This window comes from Furipterus horrens, unplaced genomic scaffold (genome assembly GCF_987537825.1).
Source record: "Furipterus horrens unplaced genomic scaffold, mFurHor1.1.pri manual_scaffold_6, whole genome shotgun sequence".
NCBI lineage: Eukaryota > Metazoa > Chordata > Mammalia > Chiroptera > Furipteridae > Furipterus > Furipterus horrens.
Window position 1 is genome coordinate 91,675,745 of NW_028327176.1, and position 26,102 is coordinate 91,701,846.

Sequence of the window (26,102 nt, forward strand, 5' to 3'; positions counted from 1 at the left end):
TTCATTATCTTAACAGCCAAGTGCCTCTGTAGGCTCAGTTAACCAGCCTCCCACTTCATATGTATTGTTATTTTTAGTGCATATGCACACACTGCTATAAAAGCTTATTTGGCCTTATGCTCCCTGCCACTCTGAATTCTCTGTTTCATTACTAGTATCCACCCACAGAATTTCAGAAAGCCATTCCCAAATAACAGAACCACAGGTCAGAATATTAAATAAACCACATCTCTCTTGGCTCGCTGGAAAGGGGTATTAGATATATTATGCCTTTTCCATATCCACTTTCAAAATTTATTTTAAAAAATGCATGTGTGTGTGTGTGTGTGTATATATATATATATATATATACATATATATATATATGCAAGAAAATGGGACATTTTAACTCAGATTTTGTGTTAATTTATCCTACTTTAGCAAGGAATAAAGAAAGAGAATATAGTAGACAGACTTTTAGATTTTTACCTTGAATGTGGGCCAATATTTACTTGAAAAAATGCACTGGATGCTGCATCTTTTTTCTAAAGAAAGTTGAATAACTCTTCTCCAGATATGTCATTACATTACAGCTTGAAATATATGTTCAAATATGCAGAATGACTTTTAAAAGAAATTTGGGTTTGGGGAGGGAACTTAGGTACCACTGATTTGAACAGGGTGTGTTAGCTGCAGTAGAATATGTTTTCCAGCTTGGCATTAACTGATAGTTCCTGTAACTGACAAGGATTAGATCCACTTTTTATTTGGCTCCTGTTGATAAATCCATTTCTAGAAGATTAAAATCACATCTTAAGGTCTTGATCATCATCCTTCCTGGAACAGCAGTTGCAGTAATTGACGCAGTTAAAAATGGGTCCTTATTGCTATTAGAGGAAGTATAGACTAAGCGAGTGACGTGTAAAAGTCTGACTAATCACTAAAGTATACTTACAGATAAGTGAGTGTTGACTTCACTGCAAACCTGGAGAAGCATGAGCTTTGGCCTTACTGTTGATTACCTGCTACAACCGTTTTGTCATGCACTTTCCCATCAGACCTAAGTAGTGTCAACATTTCTGGGAAGTAATTCAGCAGTCACTCTAGCTAGTCATCTCCAAATATGCCTACTCTGGAATATAGTTGTTAGGTTTTTAAAAAACATAATTTCAGACTTACAGAAAAATTACAAGAAGATTACATAGAATTCTCAGCACACACTCCTCCCTCCACCACAGAGCTCCCAAATGTTAACATTTTACCACATCATCAAACATTGATTTTTTTCTCTTCTTCCCCTACTTGCTATCCCCAGGCATGCATGTATGTATTATATCCATATTCCTAACCACTTCAGTAAGTTGCTTTTGTTTTACTAAAATATTCAATGTGTACTTTCTAAAATCAAGGTATTATCTTAATAGACATAATACAGTTTTCAAAATTGGGAAATTAACATTGATGTAATACAAGGTCTCTCCAGAAAAAGTTCAACCATTGTTAATGAGAATTGTTTGCATGACATTGATGTAACCTGGCAGCCAAGGAGAATGGACTGGAATGCGCATGTGTGAACAGTGATGACTTGATTGTACTAGTCAGTGGGGGCGGTAGACGCCATTGAGTGAGCATGTGTACTGTGTGGCCGTCTCAATTCAAGATGACTAAATGAGTAGAGCAACAGATCTACATCAAATTTTGCATTAAACTTGAATATTCCTCTGTGGAAACTATTTGGATGATTCAGAAGGCTGTGGCTCTGGGCAACTGGTGATTGACAGCCTCGTCATGGTAACATACCCGCTCATGCATCACATTTGGTGCAGAGTTTTTTGATGAAACATCAAATCACCCAGGTGACTCATCCCCCTTACAACCCAGATTTGGTGCAACCTCTGGCTTCTCCCAAAACTAAAACCACCTTTGAAAGGGAGGAGATTTCAGACCATGGACGAGATTCAGGAAAATAGGAGAGGGCAGCTGTTGGTGACTGGGAGAACTGTGTGAGGTCCCCAGGTGTCTGCTTTGAAGGGGACTGAGGCGTCACTGTCCTTTGCACAGTGTTTCTTGTATCTTCTTCAGAAATAAATGCCTCTGTTTTTCATAGTATATGGCTAGATACCTTCTGGACAGACCAGAAAGTATTTTTCAGTATTTTTAAAATCAAGGTATTTGATTTTAAAAACCTTGCTCTGATGAACAGGGAGGCTGTGTCACTGGAACCTACAGAACACCTACTTAACAAAGCCACTCTAGCAAGCCTGGGAGATATAGCAGTTCTACCTAATACATAGAATCAAACACAGAGAGGCTGCCAAAATGAGGAGACAAAGAAACATGTTCCAAATGAAAAAAACAGAACAAAGCTCCAAAAAAGAACTAAACGAAATGGAGACAGTCTACCATATGCTGAGTTCAAAACACTGGCTATAGGGATGCTCAGTGAATTTAGTCAGAACTTCTTTGGCATAAAAAAGGACATATAAACCATAAAAAAGAACCCGTCTGAAATGAAGGTTACACTAACTGAAGTGAAGAATAATTTACAGGGATTAATAAAGAGGACTTCTGGCCAAGATGGAGATCTAGACAGACACGCCGTGTCTCCCTCCATAACTAAGAAGGAGCACAACTACCTCAAAACTAGAGACAACCAGAAGTTCCAGAAAATTGAGCTGCATGGAAGTCCAACAAACAAAGATATAAAGAAGAGATACTCATCCAGACAAGTGGGAGGGATGGAGCCGGGGCAGAGAGGATGTGGTAGGGTGGCAGCAGCAACAGGCCAGTGAAACACACAGTCATTTAAAAAGTAGGGAGGAGTATCTGTGGAGGACTCCCAGCACCATACTAGACCTCACTGCACACGGTTCCAGTGCTGGGGAGAATAAAGCCTCATTGCTTCTGACTGTGCAGACCAGTAGGGGTTGGGGTGGAGGAAGATGCTGCCAGTCTCTCAGCAGAGTCCACTTGTTTAAAGGTCACTCATGGTCCTGGAAAGTCCACAGACCCACACATTCTAGGAATGATGGCCAGAGCAACAACTGGAAAGGCACCAGTCCCATATGGAAGTGGGAGAAGTGCTTGGAAAAGGGGTGAGTGTTGAGCAAGAAACATTGTTCCCTCTCAGACGCCTCCTCCACATGGTGAAAATGGATATCTAAGACTCCTCCCCTTACAACATAACACTATGACAGCTCTACCTAATACACAGAGGCAAACAAACACAGGAGCCTGTCAAGATGAAGAGACAGAGAAGTATGGCCCAAAAGAGGGAACAGATCAAGGTTCCAGTGGGAGAACTAAGTGATGAGTTAGCAAACCTAACAGATGTAGAGTTAAAAAAACTGGTGATAAAGATGCTCACAGTCTTGACAGATATGTTTTAGTACAGCAAACATGTAAGGGAAGAAGTGAAGACTATGCTAAATGAAATGAAGGAAAATTCACACAAAACTAATGGCGAAGGGAAGAAAACCGGGGTTCAGATCAATGATTTGGACCATAAGGAAGAAAACAACAGTCAGCCCCAGTACAGAATTAGGAAACAAGAATTGAAAAGAATGAGGAGAGGCTTAAGAACCTCTGGGACAACTTTAAATGTGCCAACATCCGAATAATGGGGGTGCCAGAAGGAGAAGAGGAAGAGCAAGAAATTGAAAGCTTATGTGAAAAAATAATGAAGGAAAACTTCCCAAATTTTGTGAAGGAAATAGACATACAACTCCAGGAAGCACAGAAAGTCCCAAACAAGCTAGACCCAAGGAGGACCACACCAAGACACATCCTAATTAAAATGCCAATGGTTAAAGATAAAGAGAGAACCTTAAAAACAGCAAGAGAAAAGCAGAAAGTTACCTACAAAGGGGTGCCTATAAGACTATCAGCTAATTTCTCAAAAGTAACTTTTCAGGCAAGAAGGGATTGGCAAGAAGTATTCAAAGTGATGAAAAAAAAGGATCTACAACCTAGATTACTGTGTCCAGCAAAGCTGTCATTTAGAATGGAAGGGTGGATAAAGTGCTTCCCAGGCAAGATAAAGCTAAAGGAGTTCATCATCACCAAGCTATTATTATAGTGCATGTTAAAGGGACTTATTTAAGAAAAAGAACAAAACTATGAACATTAAAATGACAACAAACTCACAACTATCAACAACAGAATCTAAAAAGTAAAAACAAAATCCAACTAAGCAAACTAGAATAGGAACAGAATCAGAGGTATGGGAAGGGGAAGGGGGAGAAATGGGGGGAAATGGTGCAGGGATTAAGAAGCATAATCGGTTGGTGCAAAATAGACAGGGGGAAGTTAAGAATAATATAGGAAAGGGTGGATCCAAAGAACTTATATGCACAACCCATGGACGTGAGCTAAGGGGGGTGGGATTGCTGGAGGGAAGAGGTGTATTGGGTGGAGGGGAGCAAAGGGGAAAAAACAGGGACTACTGTAGCAACATAATCAATAAAATATACTTAAAAAGAGAATAATTTGCAGGGAATTAATAATAGAGCAAATGAAGCCAATCGAATCAGCGATTTGGAACATAAGGAAGCAAAAAACAAATCAAAACAGCAAAAAGAAGAATCCAAGAAAATGAGGATGTGTAAGGAACCTCTGGGGCAGCTTCAGGCATACCCACATTTGCATCATGGAGGTTCCAGAAGAAGAGAGAGAACAAGAAATTGAAAACCTATTTGAAAAAATGACAGAAAACTTCCCTAACCTGGTGAAGGAAATAGACATAGAAGTCCAGGAAGTTAAGAGAGTCCCAAAGAATCCCAAAGACAGCATGACGTGTCATAATTAAAATGCAGAAGGTTAAGGACAAAAGATGGAATTCTGAAAGTAGCAAGAGAAAAGCAGTAAGTTACTACAAGGGAACTCCCTTAAAACTGTCAGCTAATTTCTCAAAAGAAACTTTGTAGGCAAGAAGGGACTAGCAAGAAATATTCAGTGATGAAAGCAAGGACCTGCAACCAAGATCACTCTATCCAGCAGAGTTATTATTTAGAATTGAAGGGCAGATAAAGAGCTTCCCAGACAAGAAAAAGCTTAAAGGAGTTCCTTCTTTAAGAAGAAGAAAGAGAGGAAAGAGAAAAAAACAATAAAATGGCAATAAATATATATATATCAACAAGTGGAATCTAAAAAAATGAAAATAAACTAACAAGCAGAACAGAAACAGACTCAAGGTACAGAGAGCATTTTGACACTTGCCAGATGGGAGAGGGTTTGGGGTGAATGGGTGTAAAAGGTGAAGGGATTAAGAAGTACAAATTGGTTGTTACAGAATAGCCATGGGGATGTAAACTATAGCACAGGGAATACAGTCAGTAATGGTCTAATAACTATGTATGGTGTCAGATGGGTATGAGATTTATTGGGATGACCACTTAGTAAGTTACGTAATGTCTAATCACTGGGGTGTACACCTGAAACTACAATAATATCGTATGTCAACTGTAACTGAAGATAAAAAGTGATTTAAAAAAAGAGAGAGTTAAAATGAGGTACAGAAATATTTATAAGTTTAAGGATTTACTCTGGGAATAATGAGCCAAAAGACATGACTTTGGGTGGCAAAAAACTAAGTGATAAGTAGAGAGAACTGGGTATGGCTAATGCTGAATTAGAAACCAAAAGAGTTTAAAAATAGATCAGATATTTAATCTTAGTATCTACAGTACTTAGTTTTGCATTCAAGTTGATTTTTTTAAATAGCAAAATAAAAGCATTCTAACATTTTTTTCCCTTAACATTAAGCCTGTAATACAGCCTACAGGATGTCAGTCCCTCATTGAGAGATTGCCATCATTTGAAACTTCTTCCTCGTTATAGAGTTATTCTTTATTATTATTAACATTATCACCATTATTGTTGTTATTATTGTGGTTCTTGTTATTATTATTTAATGTTAAGCATCAGTGGAATACTAAATATAGCCGGTTCTGACCCTGCCCCTTAGAGGCTTGCATTATTAGTCAGATAGGCAAAACAACTGGAAAATTTTAAAACACTCACAGGGAAGGTAGTTAAGCTTCATAGGGGTGAGATTATATGACTTTCTGTCTCTATGTTTTTAACAAAAAGTCAGAAATATTGAATTAGTTTCTCATTTTCTTTACCCATTTCCCAACCCTATGCCCATACTCAGTGGTTTTGCATGAAGGACTCCTATTTTCAGTCTTCCTGGCCAGAAACCTAAGGCTAGATCGGGTTAGCCCCTGGGCAAGTCATTCATGCTTTGGAGGCCAAGATAGGGGAGTACAACATTATTTAAAGACTTCTGGCTTATCCCTTCCCTCCATGCCTTCTTCAAATATAAGTCAGCAGTAAGAAGTGGCTGTCGTCTGTGGATATGTACTATGTCTAGCTGCTTAAAACAGTCATATAATTTTACATGACATAATTTGAAAATCTCTAGGCCTCATGTAACTAGAGTGAGTAGAAGTCTTACTCCATGCTTTCAGTCAACTTCTAATTGAGCATTCTAAGAAACTAAATGAAAACAGTATTGTCTTATACACAGTTATATGTAAATAAATCTGGATAAATAGATACCTCATAGATTCTCACACATTTCCTATTCTTTGGATAAATGAAGATAAATCATGGCTGATCTTAGTTTTCTGGAAAAACTGGAAATGATAATAGAACAAAAGTTCAAGACCTGTCTTAGCACTGTAAGGGTCTTAGAACCCTCATTATCATAGATCTGATTTGTGGTCAGGGAACAGAAATTACAGAACTTGGGCATGTGGCCTTTGAGAAGTGTATCTTTTCTCTTAGCTTTCTTAATCTTGCTTCTCTCTGTTTGTCTCACCTTGCTACCATATTCTGTACTCTACGGATGCTATAAATGTAATATTTAAAAAATCAATGCATTGTAATGTTGTTGAACTCTAAAATGCCCAAGCAGGTTATAAAAAGGAAAGATTATCTGTTGACGATAATTTGTCAGTTACAATGAGGAGCTGAAAAATCTATGAGAAAAGTAATATGGTTTAGTTGGACAGGCGGGACAGATCCTTCTAATGGAGAAACTGAAACAAGGAAGTGGTGCCAGGCCAGTACCAGCTACAAAGGATGACTACTGTATTGCTAGTCTGACAGGTCTGCTGACCAGCACCTCTTTGTAGAATTTAGCTCCTGGTGATACCCTTTAAGTAAATAGTGTACCAAGAGTGACACTAAACAAACAGGAATCATAGCTGCAGTTTTTTCAGATGAACCCAGGAGTGGTTTATGGGCTACCCACCCTCACCTGTGCCTTTTTAAAGAGAGAGAGCTTCCTGCAGCTCATAGAAGCTATTGGGGTGATTGAAAAGAGAAAGCTTTGTCTTTTGTCTATGGGGCCCATGTAAAGGTGAGAAGGTGTGTTTTACCTTTTCTGACCATTGAAAGAAATACAATTTCAAGTAACAATAACTGGTTTTATTTTGTTACTGGTAGAAAAAAAAATTTTTTTTTTGTATCCTACAAATAAACAGTAAAGAAACTTTTGTGGACAGAATTTTAAAAAATGACATGAGAGGGGAAAAAAGGCTGATTTTTATGAAATTTAAATACTGTAACTACAATCCACAGAAATCCGGAGAATTAGCAGGAATAGGAAGGGACTAGTTTGAGGAATAAGACTTAAAAATCATATTCTAAGAGCAGAGAACAAGTAGGGCATTCAACTCTCTAACAGAGATAGATGACTCTTAGAGAAATAGCACCAAAATATTTGGATAAGAAGATTCTAAGTGGAACAGAGAGAGGTGCTTGTTTTTGTTCCCTTACTGGCCCAGGCTCTGCCTTACCACCCTCATCCCAGAGACAGCAGCATCTTTGTACATAGGAAGTAGAAGAAACTCATCTTCATGGTAAGGTATACTCATGAAAAAGCAGAAGTAGAGTCCTCAAGTATGACAGTTGGAGATGGGATAGTATAGTGGTTAAGAGCAAGAACTCCAGGTCAGGCTGCCTGGGTTCAAATCCCAACTCTACTTACTAGCTGTGTGATCTTCAGCAATTCACTTAACCTGTGCCTCAGTTGCCTCATCCTAAAAATGCATGTAATAACAGTACCTTCCTCATAGCCTTGTTATAAAAGCTAAATGAGTTAACATATGTAAAAGCTTTTAGAAAGAGCTAGTACAGAAAGTGCTTTGTGTTGGTTCTTGTTATTTGCAATCATTACTGAAGCATAACTTAGGAATCTCTTGTCATATCTGCATGCTGTGATGAGAGGCCTTAAAAATGAGTTTGGACAAAGGGTTACATTGTATGAGTCCATTTATATGCCCATGTGTATGCTCATATATATGACATTCTTAAAATGACAAAATTATAGAAATAGAGGATAGATCAGTGTTTGCCAGGGCCTGCCAGGGAGCAAGGAGGAAGAGAGGAAAGTAGGCATGACTGTAAAAGGGCAACCCTAGGGATCCTTGTGGTTATGGAAACGTTCTATAGCTTGACTGTCTTAATACCAATATCCTGGTTGTGATATTGTACTAGTTTTGAAGATGTAATCACTGAGGAAAACTGGCTGAAGGTACATAGAGTTTTTCTATGTCGATTCTTACAGCTACATGTGAACCTACAGTTATCTCAGATAAATTGTTTATTTTGATAATTTAAAAAATGGGCCTGGGAAATTCCTGATAGAAAAAGAACGGCAGTTAAAGCCATGTACGTGTGTGAGCAGACAGACGGACCAATATTAAGGCTAATAAATGTGATGAAAGGAAGACTGTTAGCTAGCCAGTGACATTTTAGTGAGATATTTGTGAAACCCCAGAAAAAAAATTGGATCAGTTGGGGTCACAGAAAGAGGATAGATAAACAATCACTTATTTCCCTAAAAACCCTTCAAACTGGTCTTGTCCAAGTACCTTTACTTCCCAGACTGTGAAATGGTCTGTTAGTTGACATGGTTTTTGGTAAAGAGAAGAAGTTAGAAGGTAGATGAGCAACAGCTTACGTACAAGTGGTATTCTGGAAAGCAGGCCTCACAGAAAAGGGTGACAAACATGAGCTACAAATCACATGTGTACGGATGTACAATGAAGTTCTTAAGTTCAAGAGGGTACCTTCTCTGACCTTTTCCTCTACTGCTTCCGAATCAGCATCCCCTGTAACAAAGTTGATCACTTCCTTATTTTGTGCCCCTACATTAGTATGCCACTGCTGTGCTGTAGGTTTATTTGTATACATGACTTTCCCTTTACACTGTGACGTCCTTGAGCAGGGAGATCCCTGCCATATCCAGTTATGATTTCCCTGTTCAAAACCCAGTGCCTGGCACATGGTAGTCACTTGAGAATAATTAATGAAATATTGACTCTTGTCATGGCCCTGAATAGAGTGATCATTAGTCTACAGGCCTAAATAAATTAGATCATGTCAATTGAGACTATTACTGTACTTAACAAGATTGTGATTATTTTTGCAAATGAATCTTCCTGGAGGTTTACTTTATGTTTTTTTATTCTGGCGGAATTTTTCCTTAGGTTTAAAATAAGGAAGAATTTTGGAGAGGCGAATGATTCAGCAGTGAAGAGCTATCTTACAGCAACAATTAGCAGCACCATAGAGTCAGTCAGGAGGGGAAGGGCAATCAGAAAAAGGCCAAGGAGATAATTGGAGGAATGACATGTGGCCTTTTGGGACTAACTTCAGCCACAGATAGTGCCATCAGACTATAAGAACTCATGGGCTAAAACACCAGTAGCTAGTTCATCTCCTTATTCCTTTCTAAGGCACAGATGAACTATATTCTAATGTCCCGCATGTAGCAGAGGTGCAAGTGGAGGCAGTTAGAGAAAGAGCATTCCCCCACCTCACCCCCCATTGCTAAGGTGCAACAGGAACTGGGCTGATTACGCAGTACTTGTCCTACTTGTGCCAGCCCTCCAGTGATGTAGATTTTTCAGGAGCTTGCTGGAAGTTTTAATTTCTGATCTTGGATATGGAGCAGGGAAGATGTACAACTATATAAGTTAAATGATGCCATTAAAATAAATAGATGAGGGAAGGAAGGAGGAAAGAAAAAAAGAAGATATGGTACATTCCACAGGAAAACTATCCAGGACTATTCAAAAGGTCCATGTTGTTTGAATGAAGGAAGAAAAAAAGGACGGAAGAAACAGTTTGAGGGTCTCGTACTGTTCTATATTAAGAAATTTAGATGTAAGATCCAAATGTAACACATGAAACTTGATAGAACATACCTTTGAAAACAACGGAGATTATTTGGATATGGACTAGAATGCCATTGAAGCATTCTTAATTTTATTAGCTGTAGTATTTTGGTTATATAAGGAAATGCCCTTATTAGATGTGTATGTGTACGTGTTTTGATGTTTTCAACTTATTTTTAGACGGTTTGGGGGGAATATAAATATGGAGGGGAGAGATAAAGTAATGTGACAGATTGTTAACAATTGTTGAATCTGGATGGAGTGTACACAAGTGTTTATTGTAGTATTCTTTGAACTTTTCTATATGTTTGGAATAAGTTGGATGAAGGCTGAGTACTTTCCTCCTGAGGTTGAGAACAAGGCAAAAATTTTGTCTCTCAACACTCCTATTCAGCATCATACTAGAAAGCCTACTCAGTACAGTAGGCAAGGAAGAGAAACAAAAGGCAGACAATTAGAAAAGTTGAGGGAAAAACCCTTCCTTTAGAACTGGACTCTCCGGTGCCATGATTTTAAAGATTGTTTAATTTAATGGAGAGCTGTTCTCACCACAGCTCAGTAGCTTCTCCTACTTGATCTTTTGATGAGTTCATAATCACTCTTTTTCTGTTGTCAAGGTGTGCCACCAAAATCAGCTTTCAGCTACCTTTATAGCAGGAATGAGAGTGGAAGATGGACTAAGAGGAAGTGACAAATCTGATCCCAGACTTTAAAACAGGTCTTTGGGACAAACTACTACCAAGAGGGTTTCCAACGCCTGTGTCTTTTGAGCATACTGAAGAGGACAGAGACCCCAAAAGTTCAGGCGCACTCCCAAGGTAGTCAGCTCTACCAATATATAGATAGAGAAGTAGGGGTAGAGGTAGAGGCAGAGACAGATATATCCTACATCTCCCTGTTTTGTGTCCTCAGCCCTGAGGTTGTGATGGAGGAGGAGACCGCCACCAGGTATTTCTAATAGCACGGGAGCCAGCCAGAGAGAAATAACCTGGGGGCTTGGGGGTGGAGATGGAAGGAGAAGAGAGGGACTAAGAACAGTACTCCTGCCTGGCAGTTTGAGAACAACTGACCTTTGAAATAGTTATAATCGTAAGACAAGGCATCCTGGGTGTATTTCAAGCTAGATTCAGCTCCTATCGTACATCAAGAGAAAATGAAGGAATTCGGCACAAAATTTTGATAATCAGCCTCTTCCAAAGACTTGAACTCCTTTCTCTGTCCATGTAATAGCTGTTGACAGGTGTGTTATTCCAAAATTGTCCAAGGGCTATTAGAAAGATAAGAAAGGAGGGGACAATCCCAGTTGAAGAAAGTGGGAAAAAACGTTTTTAATGGTAACGAGGGAGTTTTCTCTCCTGAAGCCTTTCAGACACAATAAAATGCCGAGAGAGGATGAATCTAATCTGCATAAACTCTGAAAGTACAGCATGAGGAGAAACACAGAAAAAGTACCTATAAAACAGATTTTTAAAAAGTCTCCTAGTTTTGTCAGCAAGAATGTGGTGCTGTTCATGGACAGAGAGGTTTTAGCAGCTTAAGCTCCTTTTAAACAGTCCAAGGCGAGGCAGCAGTGATGTGTGTAGGTTCATTAATTATTGCTCTCACTGATGTTTGCACAGGCAACTGGGATCATAAATGTCAGTCTGTCAGGAGACTGTGATAGGTTCTAAAAAAATTGATTGAGTACCTCAAAAGCTGTCATAGAGCCTGAGATTAAACAGATTCATCTTTCTTTCTTAGAAGTGCGGGGAGGTGCGGGGGAGGTGAACAGGAGAGGGCTTCCTTCTCTAGTTGCCACTGTGCTCCCCCACTCTCCCGGCCTGCGCAGGGCAAGGGGCCGCCTGCGGGGTCAGCGGCCGTGGTCCTGGTTAGCAGCCCCGGCCGGTGCCGGCTGCCAGCTGCCCCGCGGTGGGAGGTGCGGAGAGATTGGGATTCAACTCTGACAGGCCTGACACGATTTATTTGAAAATTTCTGGGAGAGAACATGAGTAATAAAGACAAGAACAGTGACAGTAAGGAACAAATGTGAATTTCTGTCAGAGACAAAACAGAATTTTAAAAGAAGTAGCTCTGTTTGTTGTCTCCAGTCAAGCTTTCCAGTTAAAGTTAAATTGAAAGTCTTACCCACTACTTCTTGTGATTGGCTAGGAAAGTACAATTAGGCAAATTTCTCTCTTCAGAAGATTATGTGTTTTAAAGTCACTGTACTTGTTTCTCTGTCACAAATTAAGCACTAGTTACCTTCAAGCCTAGGAAGCTGATAGGTGAAATAATTTCTCTTAAGATTTTTCTAGCTAATCACATTATAGTTCTCGATCAGACTAGGAGATCTGGTGTGATATATTTCTCATTCTATTAAATTTAGGCAGAGGAAGAAGGGGTCTCTCGTGTGGGTACATACCAGCTAGATTATGTTCTCAAGAAAAAGCGTACTGGAAAAAATATGTGCTCTGTTGGCCCTTTATGAACGGCCTTAATTAGAAATCGCTCTTAACTCCTGGGGTGGGAACGGTTTCTGGCTTCCACTGCAGCTCCTCCTGCTGCTAATGAGCATGCTCCTTGCAAGGACTCGTTTCTTCTGACAGAGCTGCATGTAAGAGTTATTTCTGTTCACCTTTCTCTCCATATTTAACCCTTACTGCCCAAGTTCAGATTATGCAAGTAGACTGTTAGGTATTTTTTTTCATTGCTGAGGAAGTTCAAAGTGCTACAGGGTAACTGAAATGATGATTCTGAGTAAAAATAAAGAATCAAAGTTTAATTTATTCAAATATGGACTGCAGATGAGGATTCCTTTAGTTTGACCATATTTGGATCTTTTCTTTCTGGTAGTCTTTTTTTTTAATTGACATAAAATTTATAATTGAATAGTTAAATTATTTAGTTCATTATTATGTAATTAGAATCCCTACCCTGGACATCTGTTTCTTTAGGCAACTCGCCCCATGGCACAAAGTTTCATTAAATAATTAGCAGAGGAGATGTAAATTTCTTATATGGACATGATGATGATCCTATAGACTGCTGTTTATTTTATTAGCTTCTAATTAAAACAGTAAGTTGGCTTGTGAGAAAATGCCAAGGAATGGTTTACTTCACCAAGAAGTCATACATAACAGTCACCTCCCTGGATGGCAGTGTGTGGAGGGTGGTAAAATTTAGAGAGCTTGTTTCCCCTCCCTCTTCATGGTAGCGGGCATTAGAGGGCACAGGGCTCCTTTCCATTTAATAGGCCATGGACTGAGTGAGGAAGGTTCAGTGGTCATATTCCAGAGTGTAAAAATTATGGGTCTCTGAATGCTTAGGGACATCTCCTTGATTCTAAAAAATACAGTATTCCCTCACTAATTGCGGGTATTACGTTCTAGACCCCCCGCGAAGTAGGAACCTTACATTTATTCTACACTCTTAAACCTACATAACTTTAACAACATATGTATACAGTACTGCAAAATCCCATGATATAGTGAAATATAATATTTTTAAAAATCCCACGGTACAGTGAGGCCGCGATAAGTGAGCTGGTAGCACATTTTGGTAAATAATTTGTGTCTCTTGGTTTAGGATCATTAAAGGACTGCTTCTGTTGGCTCAGACTTTCTGTACACTTTCTGTATACTTAGACTAGTGTGGATGCTGAGACATTGCCTCTCAGACGGCTGACTAGGGCTGAGTAGTGTTCTTTTAGGATGGCCAATGCAGTGCAGCCAGAAGCTGTTGGCAGCATCAGAAACCTCCCTTAGGACCCATTATTTCAGGAATGTCCCATGCCTGCTGCCTACCAGAACAAATAGTTCAGTAGTCTTTCTAATGTGGAATGGATAAAGGAAAATTTCACATGAGACCTAGCAGACTTATTCCTTAGTTTTGTTATTGAATGCTCATTGGTCAGACCGGGTGGAGAATTAGAAAAAAAGAGGTCAGGCTTGTGCAGGCCTCCTTTTTTTGAGGGGCCCCACCAAATGGGTTGTTTGGTGATAATTGTGATTATATAAATATGAATTCTGTCTCCCAGTTTAGGAATCATACATTAAAAATACTTTCTTCATATATCACTCCTGGCTTATTTTAAAATAATTAGCATTGCCACACAGAAAAAAATTGTCTTCTCATTGTAGCAAAGGTTTGCTTTAGGAAAGGAGGCGGGCGCTATGCAGGTAGACAGCACATTTGACAGTTTGGGACAGATTCGTATGAAAAGCAGCTTTGTGAGCTCTACATTTGCAGACACACACTCAGTTTTATCAGATAGCGGTGCGGATGAAAGGCTTATGGTCTGAGTGCACTTCTTTTACGTTAGAGGTATGCCTGCATTGTGTTAAGGCCCTCTAGGTTTTAACAATATTAATAAATGCAAAGGATTCAACTGCCTGCCCTTCTTATGTGGATCCTTCTCTCTCTTCTCTACCTCCCCGCCCCCCCCCCCCCCCCCCCCCCCCCGTGCGCCAGGTTGATGGATGCTCCTGATTCAGAACAAACACCGTTTTTCTTTGTTGCGGCTTTTACTCTAGAATTTTCTTATTGCAAAAAAAGGGGGGGGGGCATGTCTAAATAGGGTTATTAATAGAAATAGTGCCATTGCTAGTTTGTGAAAAAGGACCCCCAGAGGGCAGTGTGGCTCATACAAGGTGAATTCCTTTTGGCTGGCTGCTTTGTAATGATTTACATTTAGATTGTTGCTTGTTACTCTTGTAGGGGAAGGGGAGGGGACCTGGTGTGTCTGTGGCTGCCTCAGTCATCACATCGACTAGGTTTGGACAGCTTCTCTCAGCAGAGCTGGGAAATAGGGTGAACTTGCTTTCAATTGTTTTCATCAAAGGCCTTGTTTAGTTGGTTTGTATTTGGGAAAAATGTCATGTGGTCATGTAGGACAGGAAGAACTAAATGAGATGAAAAATGAAGCTTACAATTGCTAAAAATAGTGCGGCCTTCCCTAAGTCAGTGCATAGCGCCGTGGGCGGGAGCTGTGAGCAAACTGTCACCGTCCCCCTGCCGAGACCAGTGAGTGCTCTCTGATGAAGTGCAGCATCTTCTTCACACCGAGGGAGCCTGGGGTAAAGGATCCTGCCTTCGTTGAAATGCAGCCAACCGTCTGCTGCTTCTCACAGCTCCACTTCAAATAGAAAATCCGGACTGCCTAGGAGAAGATTCAGTCATTCAAGAACTGTATATTGAGTTGTAGGCATAGAGGGCACATTAGTGAACAAAGTGGGTCAAACTTCCTGCCCTCCAGGAGTTTACATTCTTCTGGGGGATAATGTTAAAAGATAAGTGCTATGGAGGAATAAAGGGCAAGTGAAGGGGGGAAGGGAAATGCTCTGGAAGGATGACAAGAGGTCTGGATGGGTTGGTCAGGGAAACTTCATTGAGAATGGTGATCACTTTGTAATTTATGAAAATGTCTAATCACTCTGTTGTACACTTGAAACTAATATATTGCATGTCAAGTGTAAATTAAAAATAAATTAAAAAAAAAAAGAAAATTACTTAAAAGAGATTAGCTTCCATATAGATCTGAGTGACGAGTATTCCAGACAAAGGGGACAGAAGGTGCAAAGGCCCTGAGGTAGGAGGCGAAAGGAGGCCAGTGTGGATAGAGCAGAGGGAAGAGAGCAGCAGGAGATGAGAGGAGGGCACATCATTCAGGGCCTTTCAGGGTCATAGTTAAGTATCTGAACTTCTTCTCTGAGAAGGGGAGCTGTTACACAGACTTGATTTTTAACAGGATCACTTGGCTGCTGTGTGGAGAATATACTGTAGGGGCGAAGAGGGAGCAGGGAAACTAATTAAGAGGCTTTTTACTAGGCTGAATGAGATGGTGATGACTTGGACCAGCTCTGCTGGTGGGAGAGGGGTAAGAGTGGTAGGATCTGGGTCTGTTTTGAAGAAGATCGTCTGGGAGATTGCCTTCCTGAAGTGGTTTAGCACAAACAAATTTGGAACCTTGGCAAGAGGTGCATCCTCAGTATGCAGTGGCAGCAATTCCAGGAGTACAGAGTGCCCAGTGCTGCCCTTTTTCTGAAGGCAAGAGTTATTCACAGCCTGCCTATTACATGAACTTGATTGCATTTTATTTACTTTTTAAGGTTATATGAAACACAAGTTATCACACACTACACCTCCCTCCACCTGGCAATTTGGCACCAACCCTAGGGTTGTGGTACCATGGACTGCCTCTGTACTAGTCCACAACGGAGGCCCTGGGTTCAAGCACTGGCTTTAGGTATGGAATTGTGCTAAACATGGCAGTGTAAAGAAGTCCTAGATATAGTCCCTTCTCTAAAGAATTACATTCCACTTGAGGACAAGCAAATATCCAAGAAAGGTAGATAACTAATACAAGTAGTAAACAGCTGCTGCCCAAAGAAAAGGGTGCAAAGAGGGGATCCCATTTCCAGTTTGAATGGTCTCCTCATAGAGACAGCTATTTTTAAAAACAACCTAGATTTTTGTTGAGCCGCCTCCACACTCCTTCCTGGTTCAGACCTAGCTTGTTAGAAATCAGCCCTGAAGGTTCATGCTTGTCACAATTTGCAGAGTACAAACCAGGCCAGGCAGAGCTGGCTGTTGTTCACACAGGTCCAATTCCTGGGAAAGGGCAGTGGCCTGGTCAGAAGAATGCCTGGCAGTACATTAATCAGGTGCGCTTGCGAGGCCAAGCACTAACCCTGACCCCCGAAATGTGTTGTTTTGGTCAGATTCACAGTCTGAGAATGAGGCTTCGCCAGTGAAACGGCCACGACTACTGGAGAACACTGAACGGTCCGAGGAAACCAGCCGATCAAAACAGAAGAGTCGGCGTCGGTGCTTCCAGTGCCAAACCAAACTGGAGCTGGTGCAGCAGGAACTGGGATCGTGCCGCTGCGGTGAGTGTCTAGTGACCTGATGGCACTGTGTCCTTGACACCTTGGCTTAGCTTTGGAAATTATTCTAAAAGACTGACCTCTTTGTTCTTCTCCTGTGAACCTCCCTGGGGAGCAATAGATTTAGAGTTTGAGAAGTCAGGAGTAGAGAATTTTTACTTCTAAACACACACAAAGAAGCAAAACATCCCCCACTACTTGTCACACCTTTCTTTAGAGTTGCATTGTCACTGCTTCCTGCTTCCAGCTTCTTCCCACTGATAACTCCTGTTCCTTCTCACTGATGACTTATTTAGGAATTAACCAAGCCAGCAAAATTCTGGGATATGTACTGTGAAATTCAGATATTCAATTAATTTTAAGTACGCTCTTACTATATATGATAAATGGAAGATTTCTCCTCCCATATCCTTTCTAAATCAAAGTTTGATAGAACATTATTTTCTTTGAACTGTAATTCATTGGCAGGTAACCTCTTGGAAACAGCTTTAAAGTAACCCCTTCTACTGTACTATCTATCCAGTGTAATACCACCTCTTAGAATTGCCACACAGGGTGTATTTAAAGAAAACTTTATGCATACCCACAGCGGTACAAATCTTAGACCAGACCTCCCTCTCCCTTCTATCACACAGAATTGTACAGCTGCATCATTTAGGCTGACTTGGAGTTTTCCTGTCCCTCTTCTTATTTCCTGATTTAAAGCATAATATTATAAAAATATCCTGTGGGACAGAACTGTCGCCAGGCAGGCTTTGAGGCCTAGGTCTAGTCTCTGAGAATCTTATACTCTTAGTCCCTAAGAGTGAGCTTAAGAAGCATCCTTTCACCCCTGGGACAGCCGTAGATATCCTACAAGCACCGATGGTGGAAGTCAGGACTAGGTGGTTCTCTTGGCAGTTAGAAAGTTACAGTTACTCCAAGTCCTTTGTCTTTTGAAGACACAGTCTTTGCTGCTTTTGTCCCTTAATCATCTGCCCCATTGGAAGTGAGAAGGAAAGGAGGGAGTTCCAGCTTCTCATGGAAACAAAGTTGGAACTCCTGTTGCACACTTGGGTGTGTGGTAGGTAACAAGATCAGAAACATACCTTAAACTGCAGAAATGGAGGCCAGCATGGGGGGTCTAGGTGTCACCAGCCAAGTTTTTATTTTTAGTTGGCATTTAGTTTCCTTCTAAATGCTTATGTGAAACTATGAAGAAGAGAGACAGGGTAAGAGGCAAGCGCAGAGGCTGTCAGCAGGGCTTTCAAGCTTCAGTTGGGTTCATGCGTGTGGCACGGCCCAGGTGAGCCCAGAACGTTATCCCGAGGCTGCTCCTGAATCAACTCTGCCAAGTAATTTTAAGTTCTTGGTGAGGTAAGGAGGGAATACATGGTTAGCTGAGGAATCTCTGGGGCCTGATGGCTAACCGCCTTTACCCAGATTGCAGAGTTTAATCTTTTGTGGTGCACTTTCTTGCTTTGGTGTTCATGTGAACTCTTGGGGGCTTCAGCAGTTCAGTCTGTTACCAGTGTCGTGAAACCTACTTGACCGTTTTGCCTGTTGCGTGTTCATAAATTAGAATCATGGGATTTTCCTGTACCTTATGTTCTTGTTTCTTTCTTGAAAATAACTGAATCCTGGGTATAACACAGGATTTGCCTTAGTGGATCAAGCAGTCAGTCCATGAGCCTTGCCTCTGGCAGGGGTTAATACTTCCTCCTTGTCAGGCAAGCAGTCGAACGTTCACACTTCAGTGCTGTGAGATCCAGAAGTGTTGTTGTAACCAAGTCTCCCAGTTTACCCTCAGCTTTGATGCAAACCATCTATTTTCCTAACGTCTTAGGAAACCGCTAAAAAAAAAATCTAGAAATACGTGTTGGATAAATTCACATGCTCTTAAGTGGAGCTGACCTGATTGTCTCTGGTAAGTGCAGATTCCTTTGCTGTGCTCTTTACCTCTTGGGCAGAAGGCTGGATTTCTAAGTACCTATTGGGTTTGCAACAGACATGTATTCTTTTTCTTTTTCTTTTGTTAAGTATTTCTTTTTTTTTTTTTAATTTTTGATTTATTTATTGTTTTTCTATTACAGTTGTCCCACTTTCTCCCCCATAGCTCCCCCTAACCCAGCCCACACCTTCTCCCACAGTCAGTCCCCACCTCGTTGAACATGTCCATGGGTTATTTATATTGGTTCCTTTTGTGTATTCTTTTTAAATGATCTAACACGTAGTCCCGTGGCTTTGCCCAATTCTGAGGGTCAGCTTATAGAGAGATTTGATTTTCCTGATGGAGAAGAAAGTTTTGAACTTTTTGTAGTCCCTCCAGATGTAGCCTTCCCAGGAGAGCTGGGAGTTCCATTTGGCCCACTGAGCGCATTACACTTCTGTGTCCAGAAAGATGACTGAGTCAACTGCCACGTTTCAAAAGCTGAAGGACAGCAGTGGGAACATACCCTTCTGGGGCTGTCTTTGACAAATAGCTCCTGTGTTCCCCCTGCCTATCTGCTTGGATCTCTCCAGGAAAGAGTGAGTTGTATAGTTATTTCCTTGAGGATGCATGGAGTGTTAGAGACATTTAACTGCCCTGAAAGGTTTTAGAGGGGTGAAGGAAACAGTACTTTACTACTGAAAATGAGGACTCAGGAAGGTAGTTTGAACTCAAACAGCACACGTTTCTCCACTGCAGAAAATTTATATGTATATAAAAAATATATATATATATATTTATATTTATTTTATATAAATATATATATATATATTTATTCACAATCTTTTTCCATTTCCCTTCCACTCTGTATAGGTTGTTAACTGCTGACAAGAAATTCACATCTCATAAATATTACTTAAGAGCCATTGCTATATAAATTGAATGTGTTATGAATTGTGATGGGCCTTTTTGTAGTATTCAGTGCCTCAAGCACGAAGAACAGAAGATGTCATTTTCATTAATTTCTAATGAGGTGCCAATTAAAGACAGGGAAGATGCTCCAAAGGGAAGGGTGGCCAAGCTCCCCTGAATCCTCTGCCCCGGGGCTGTCATCCAAACACTGCCAGCAAGCCTTTTCTAAAAATTCCATTAAATTACAGTCTCATGGAGAGCACACACAGACACATTCAGTTTCCCTTTGATCTTCAGAAGAGCAATTTGTAAGAAGAGTTCTGAGCCTTTTCACTTAGGGAACAGCTAGAGGTGATAGGAATTGTTAATTGCCAAGACACTTCATGGCTTTCAATAAGTAGGTGAATTTTGAAGACGAATATTCCTTGCCTTGCTGTGACGAGATAGCCTTTAAATCAACAGTACCAAAGTAGCGCCCTTTTCCTGTGAAATCTTTCAGGATGCCAATTAGAAAAGGCATGTGGAGAGGCTGCGATGAAACCCTCCATGCTAGAGGATCTTCAACAGTTTAACTTCTCAAGATAGAATGCAATTGCATAAAAATGGTTTTGTTTTATTTTCTACTCAGTAGGCAAGTAGACAGTTCATTCTCTTTATAGGAGTCTTTTCTCTCCAAATGCCACCTAGGGGATGTGCTTCTGAAGTCTGGCCATCCTCATCAAATCCGGGCCACAGCACTGCCATATGAACGCGGCGCTTTCTAAGCAGCTCTGGCATGATACACACAGCATGGCTTTTTAATCGCTGTGCATGCTTCCCAGGATCACAGAATTAATTTTTAAATACCAGGCTAATAGCTTGCATAAGTTATCACATATTTTCAGTTGACAGTGACTTTACAAACTGTAAGCTGATATGCTCCCTTTAGGGACAGCAGTGCTTTCACTAATCTCCTGAGTAATCTGACATTCTTTATTGCCTTTGAAGTAAATTTTATATTCACTTTAGAAACTCAGAGTGATGCTTTAGCTGGGACCTTTAGAGTAATCATCTCCAGTGCTTCAGTGGTCATTTCTGCCAAACTAAATTCAGCAAGCATTTATTGAGATATGACAATGCACAATGCATTTTGCTAGGTTTTGTGGGAATATAGGAGCTATGTATACAGAATGTAGGAGCTGTAGACTAGGTCAGTGGCTTCTAACTTGAGTAGGTATTGGATTCACATGGAGGCGTGGTAACACACAGTTACTGGGCCCCATCCCCACAGCTTCTGAGTCAGTAGGCTTACGCATGTTTAACAACTTCCCAGATGAGGACCTCGCTTTGAGAACTGGAGAGCTTTTAAAAAACATGAATATCTGGGCATCACTGTAAACAATTAAATCAGAAAAGGTCTCCAGGTATTGTTTTTAACACTTTTTGTGTGTTTGTTTCTCCCTTTAGTTCTGTTTGTAGTTGCTTTAAATATTTCAGTGTTACATAGTGTACCCTTTATCATAAAATGTCCATCTTTGTTATCTTAAAATCTATTTTGTCAGATATAAGTATGGCTATGCCTGCTTTTCTGCAAATACCATTTGATTGGGGATTCATTTTCCACCCTTTCACTTTAAGTCTGTCTTTGTCTTTGCAGTTTAGATGTGTCTCCTGAAGGCAGCATGTGGTTGGATTTTGTTTTTTTTATTCAGTCTGCTATTCTGTGCCTTTTTATTGGTGAATTTAGTCCACTTACATTTAGGGTAATTATTGTATGAGGACTTCCTGTAGCCATTTTGTCCTTTGTTTTCTGGTAGCTCTTTGCCTCCATTGGTCCTTTTCCTTTGTGTTTCTGTCTGTTGTTTTTGTTTGGTGGTACTCCATACACTTTTTTCCTCTATTTCCTCTTTTTTTAAATTATGTGTCTCAGTTTTGGTTGTTTTGTTTGTGGTTACCATTAACTTTTTATTTGGAAATTAAAAGTTTTTTTCTGGACCACTCCAGAGTAAGTTGCAAATATCATGATATTTTATATAACCACAGCATACTTATCAACTTCAGTAAACTGATACTGATGCAGAGCTTTTATCGAATCTCTCATCCATATCCCGGTTTTGTCAGTTGGTCCAATAATGCCCTTTATAAAAAGCATTTTTTCCCTTCCAGTACAAATTCCATTGTATGATCAGGTATTGTATTTAGTTGTCATGTCTCATTAGACTCTTAACCTGGAACATTTTCACAGCCTTTCTTTGTTTTCAATGATACTGACAGTTTTAAAGACTACGTCCTTCCACCCCCTACCCACATACCCACCCACATTTTTTTTAATAGAACATTTCTCATTTTGGATTTGTCTGATGATTCTTCGGGATTAGATTCAGAGTACATATTCCCAGCCAGAATACTGTATAAGTGATTTTGTGTCCTTCTCAGGGTTTTATATTGGGAGGCACAGCTATCCATTTTCCTCTCCTTGGTTTTTTTATTTTTTTTTAAGTATATTTTATTATGTTGTTACAGTAGTTCCAATTCTTTTCCGCTTTGCTCCCCTCTGCCCAGTACCCCCCTTCCCTGCAGCAATCCCACACCCCTTAGTTCATGTCTGTGGGTCGTGCATATAAGTTCTTTGGCTTCACCCTTTTCTATATTATTCTTAACTTTCCCCTGTCTACTTTGTACCAACCAATTATGCTTCTTAATCCCTGCACCAATTCCCCATTTCTCCCCCTTCCACCTCCCAGCTGATAACCCTCCAAATGATCCCCATACCTATGATTCTGTTTCTATTCTGGTGTGCTTAGTTGGATTTTGTTTGTATTTTTTAGATTCAGTTGTTGATAGTTGTGAGTTTGTTGTCATTTTGGTGTTCATAGTTTTGATCTTCTTTTTCTTAAGTAAGTCCCTTTGACATTTCATATAATAATGGCTTGGTGATGATGAACTTTAGCCTTACCTTGTCTGGAAAGCACTTCATCTGCCCTTCTATTCCAAATGGTAGCTTTGCTGGATAAAATAATCTTGATTGTGGGTTGCTTTTCATCATATTGAATACTGTTTGCCAGTCCCATCCTGCTTGCAAAGTGTCCTCCGAGAAATCAGCTGATAGTCCTATAGGCACCCCCCGGTAGGCAACTCTCCACCTCTCTCTTGCTGCCCCCAGGACTCTCTCTTTCTCTTTCACCTTTGGCATCTCAATCATGTATCCTCTCATTGTTGATGTTAATTGTGATTCACTCACCTATTTAAGGTGTTTTTTGATGTCTCTATGTGTAGTTAATATTTTTAACCTTAGAGCTAATAACCAATTCTATGAGGAAATACTTATATAATGCATTGATTTTTCAATTCAATTAAATTTATTGGGGTGGCATTGGTTAATAAAATTATATAGATTTTGAGCGTATATTATGTGTATTGGAGATTGTGTTTACCATCCAGAGTCATATTTGATCCCCTTCCCTACCCACCTTCCCTCTGGTAACCACTATACTGTTGTCTGTGGCTATGAGTGTGTTTGTCTTGTTTGTTCATTTGTTGTTTTCAGTTTTATATCCCACATATGAGTGAAAATATATGATTCTTAGCTTTTTCTGGCTGACTCCTTTGACTTAGTATGATAGTCTCAAGATCCATCCATGTTGTCACGAATGGCAGCATTTCATCTTTTCTTACAGCTGAGTAGTATTGCATTGTATATACGGACCACATCTTTATCCAATCATCTATTGAAGGACATTTTGGTTGATTCCATGTTTTGGCCGCTGTGAATAATACTGCAGTGAACATAGGGGTGCATATATCTTTGTGAATAAAAGTTTTCAATTTCTGGAGGTAGGTACCCAAAAGAGGGGTTTCTGGGTCTATGGTAACTCCTAAATTTCTTGAGGAACCTACACACTGTTTTCCATAGTGGCCGTACCAGTTTATATTCCCGCCAGCAGTGAATGAGGGTTTCTTTTTTTCCACAACTTCTCCAACATATTATTACTTGTCTTGTTTATATGTATTCATTCTAATAGTGTGCGGTGGTATCTCACTGTAGTTTTGGTATGCATTTCCCTAATAGCTACTGAAATTGAGCATCTTTTCACATATATGTTGGCCATTTATATGTCTTCTTGGGAGAACTGTCTATCCAGGTCCTCTGCCCATTTTTTAATTGGATTGTTTGTATTGTTGGTGTTAAGTTGTATGAATTCTTTATATATTTTGAATATTAAGCCCTTGTTGGAGGTATTGTCTGCAAATATTTTCTTCCATTTGGTTGGTTGACTTTTTGTTCTGTTAATGGGGAGAAAATACTTTATGACCATGTAAATGTCCCACTCTTCATCAAAAATGTCTCCAAAGTTTAGCATTCATTGATGATGGTTCTCTGTACCAATCTTTACTGTGACGGTTGTACAGTGATGATTTTCTCACTCTGACCCTTCTTGTGCATTTACCATTTGGGACTCTGTGTTCTTCAGTAAATGAGAACCTTCCCCCAGCCATTTATTTATCTTTTATTGGTATGGACTCATATGCTCTTATATATTTTTAGTAGTTTCTATTTCATTGCTATGCTTAATAATTTTGGTACTCAAATTATCCCAGCTTTGGCCCCTGGAAGTTCTTTCAAGCTGACTTCTGTGTCTTTGTGACATGCACGTTGGTTTGCAGTGAGAAGATACCATTGGCTGTGAACCGACATGATCTAACTTGACTCTTTTTTTTTTTTTTTTAAGTAAGCACATAGGAAGGCCGAGATGACTATTGGATGTTTTTAAGGAAGGATCTGGGAAGTATGTGAATTGGTTTCACTAAGTGAAAAAGAATGTGTACCATTGCTACCACTGCTGGGAACTGCACAGTGAACAAATAGTGATGCACTAAAGCTCAGTGCAGGGCAAAGTGATTCTGAAGCATGTTGGTGACATGAAATTTCCAGGCCGGCTCATTTTACCAGGTGAAAAATTACCACAACTAAGCCCATGTTGCTGTGCCTTCATTTTAACTCTTGTCCAACTGTGATGTGAACATGTCAGGAACATTTGGCATTCTGTCCCATGACTCTAAATGAAAATAAGGCAGCAAAAGAAAGAAAAAGAAAAGAAGACAGTATGTTCTTATGAAAGGCCTTATTCCCTGTAGAGAGTTCTGTCCTGGATCCGTCATAATACCCTGCTATCCAGGGAAATACTTGAGGTCTTTTATCATGACCAAATTGATTTGGCTGGTTAGGTGTTATTATTACTGCCATGGAGCGGAGAGTCCATGCCCTGCCTTATGTTACAAAGCGAGCGTGGTTGCCAAGGCCGCATCCCTTTAGGAGCTTCTGTTTTTATGCTAAGTCTGGCAATGAAGGGCTAAAGCTTCTCCAGTACCTCTGAGACCACAGCTAGGTGTATGTTACCTATGGCTCAAGAGAAGGTGTCCTGCCAACCTTCCCAAAAGTGGGGAAAAGAAAAAGGTTGTTGGGAATTAGTGTGTTTGTGAAAGCTAAGTAAGGGTAATTAGAAATCTTGAGGCAAATTTTGAGGAAATTTTCTCTTTTTCCTGCTCCTTTTCTTTTGCTCTCACTAGATTTTTACCCAAACAAGAATATGCTATCTGTATTCCCCATTTAATCTTTAATGTATAAGAGCTCCAGTCTAAAACAAAACAGATTAGTCCCTCTGCTGCTCCTTCATAAATTACAAGTTGAAATGTTAAAGCAAAACAAATCAAATCTTTTACCGAACACGAACTCCATGTATTTAGCCCATTAGTTCAGCACTGTCCCAGAGATCCAACCTACCATCTGTCCTTTGACAAGGCTGTAGAGAGATTTCAGAAACACAAGTAACTCCCTTCCCCAGCACGGAGGCATCAAAGACGAAGCTTTAAAAAGGCAGACTGTGCAGAGCACATCTGCTGAAGCCTGTGTCACAGTCCTGCTTGTTCCCTAGTGACTGACAGGTGAGCCGGGACTCTTGTCCTATGAAGTAAAGTATTTTCCATCTGGATAGCAAATTTGCAACCACTTCTGTGGTCCAATCTTAGCAGCCATCACAGCTCACTAGTAATTTTCTCAAGGCTATTTGGATAGGTTGCCCTGCTTAGAATACTTCTTTATGGGGCAAAAAAAATGGATTATTACAAAAGGAAATTAATTATTGATATTTTTTGTTCGTTTGTTTTAGTTCCAAGAGTAAATAGTTTCAGTTAATTCTTTGCCCAGCAAGGTATATGTGAGTTTTTTGTTTTGTTTTGTTTTGTTTTACAGCTTTTTGAGATATAATTTGT

At 40.0% G+C, this 26,102-nt stretch overlaps 1 protein-coding gene across 4 annotated transcripts in view; it reads left to right on the forward strand.

Annotated features, from left to right (window-relative positions):
* The window catches only part of ZFAND3 (zinc finger AN1-type containing 3), a 347,078-nt gene that overhangs the window by 299,284 nt on the left and 21,692 nt on the right, over positions 1-26,102 (forward strand). For all 4 annotated transcript variants that reach the window (XM_090282337.1, XM_090282336.1, XM_090282335.1 and 1 more), the window contains one exon: positions 16,868-17,035. In XM_090282337.1, the coding sequence (XP_090138463.1) occupies positions 16,868-17,035 (168 nt within the window). The remainder of the gene's footprint in view (positions 1-16,867; positions 17,036-26,102) is intronic.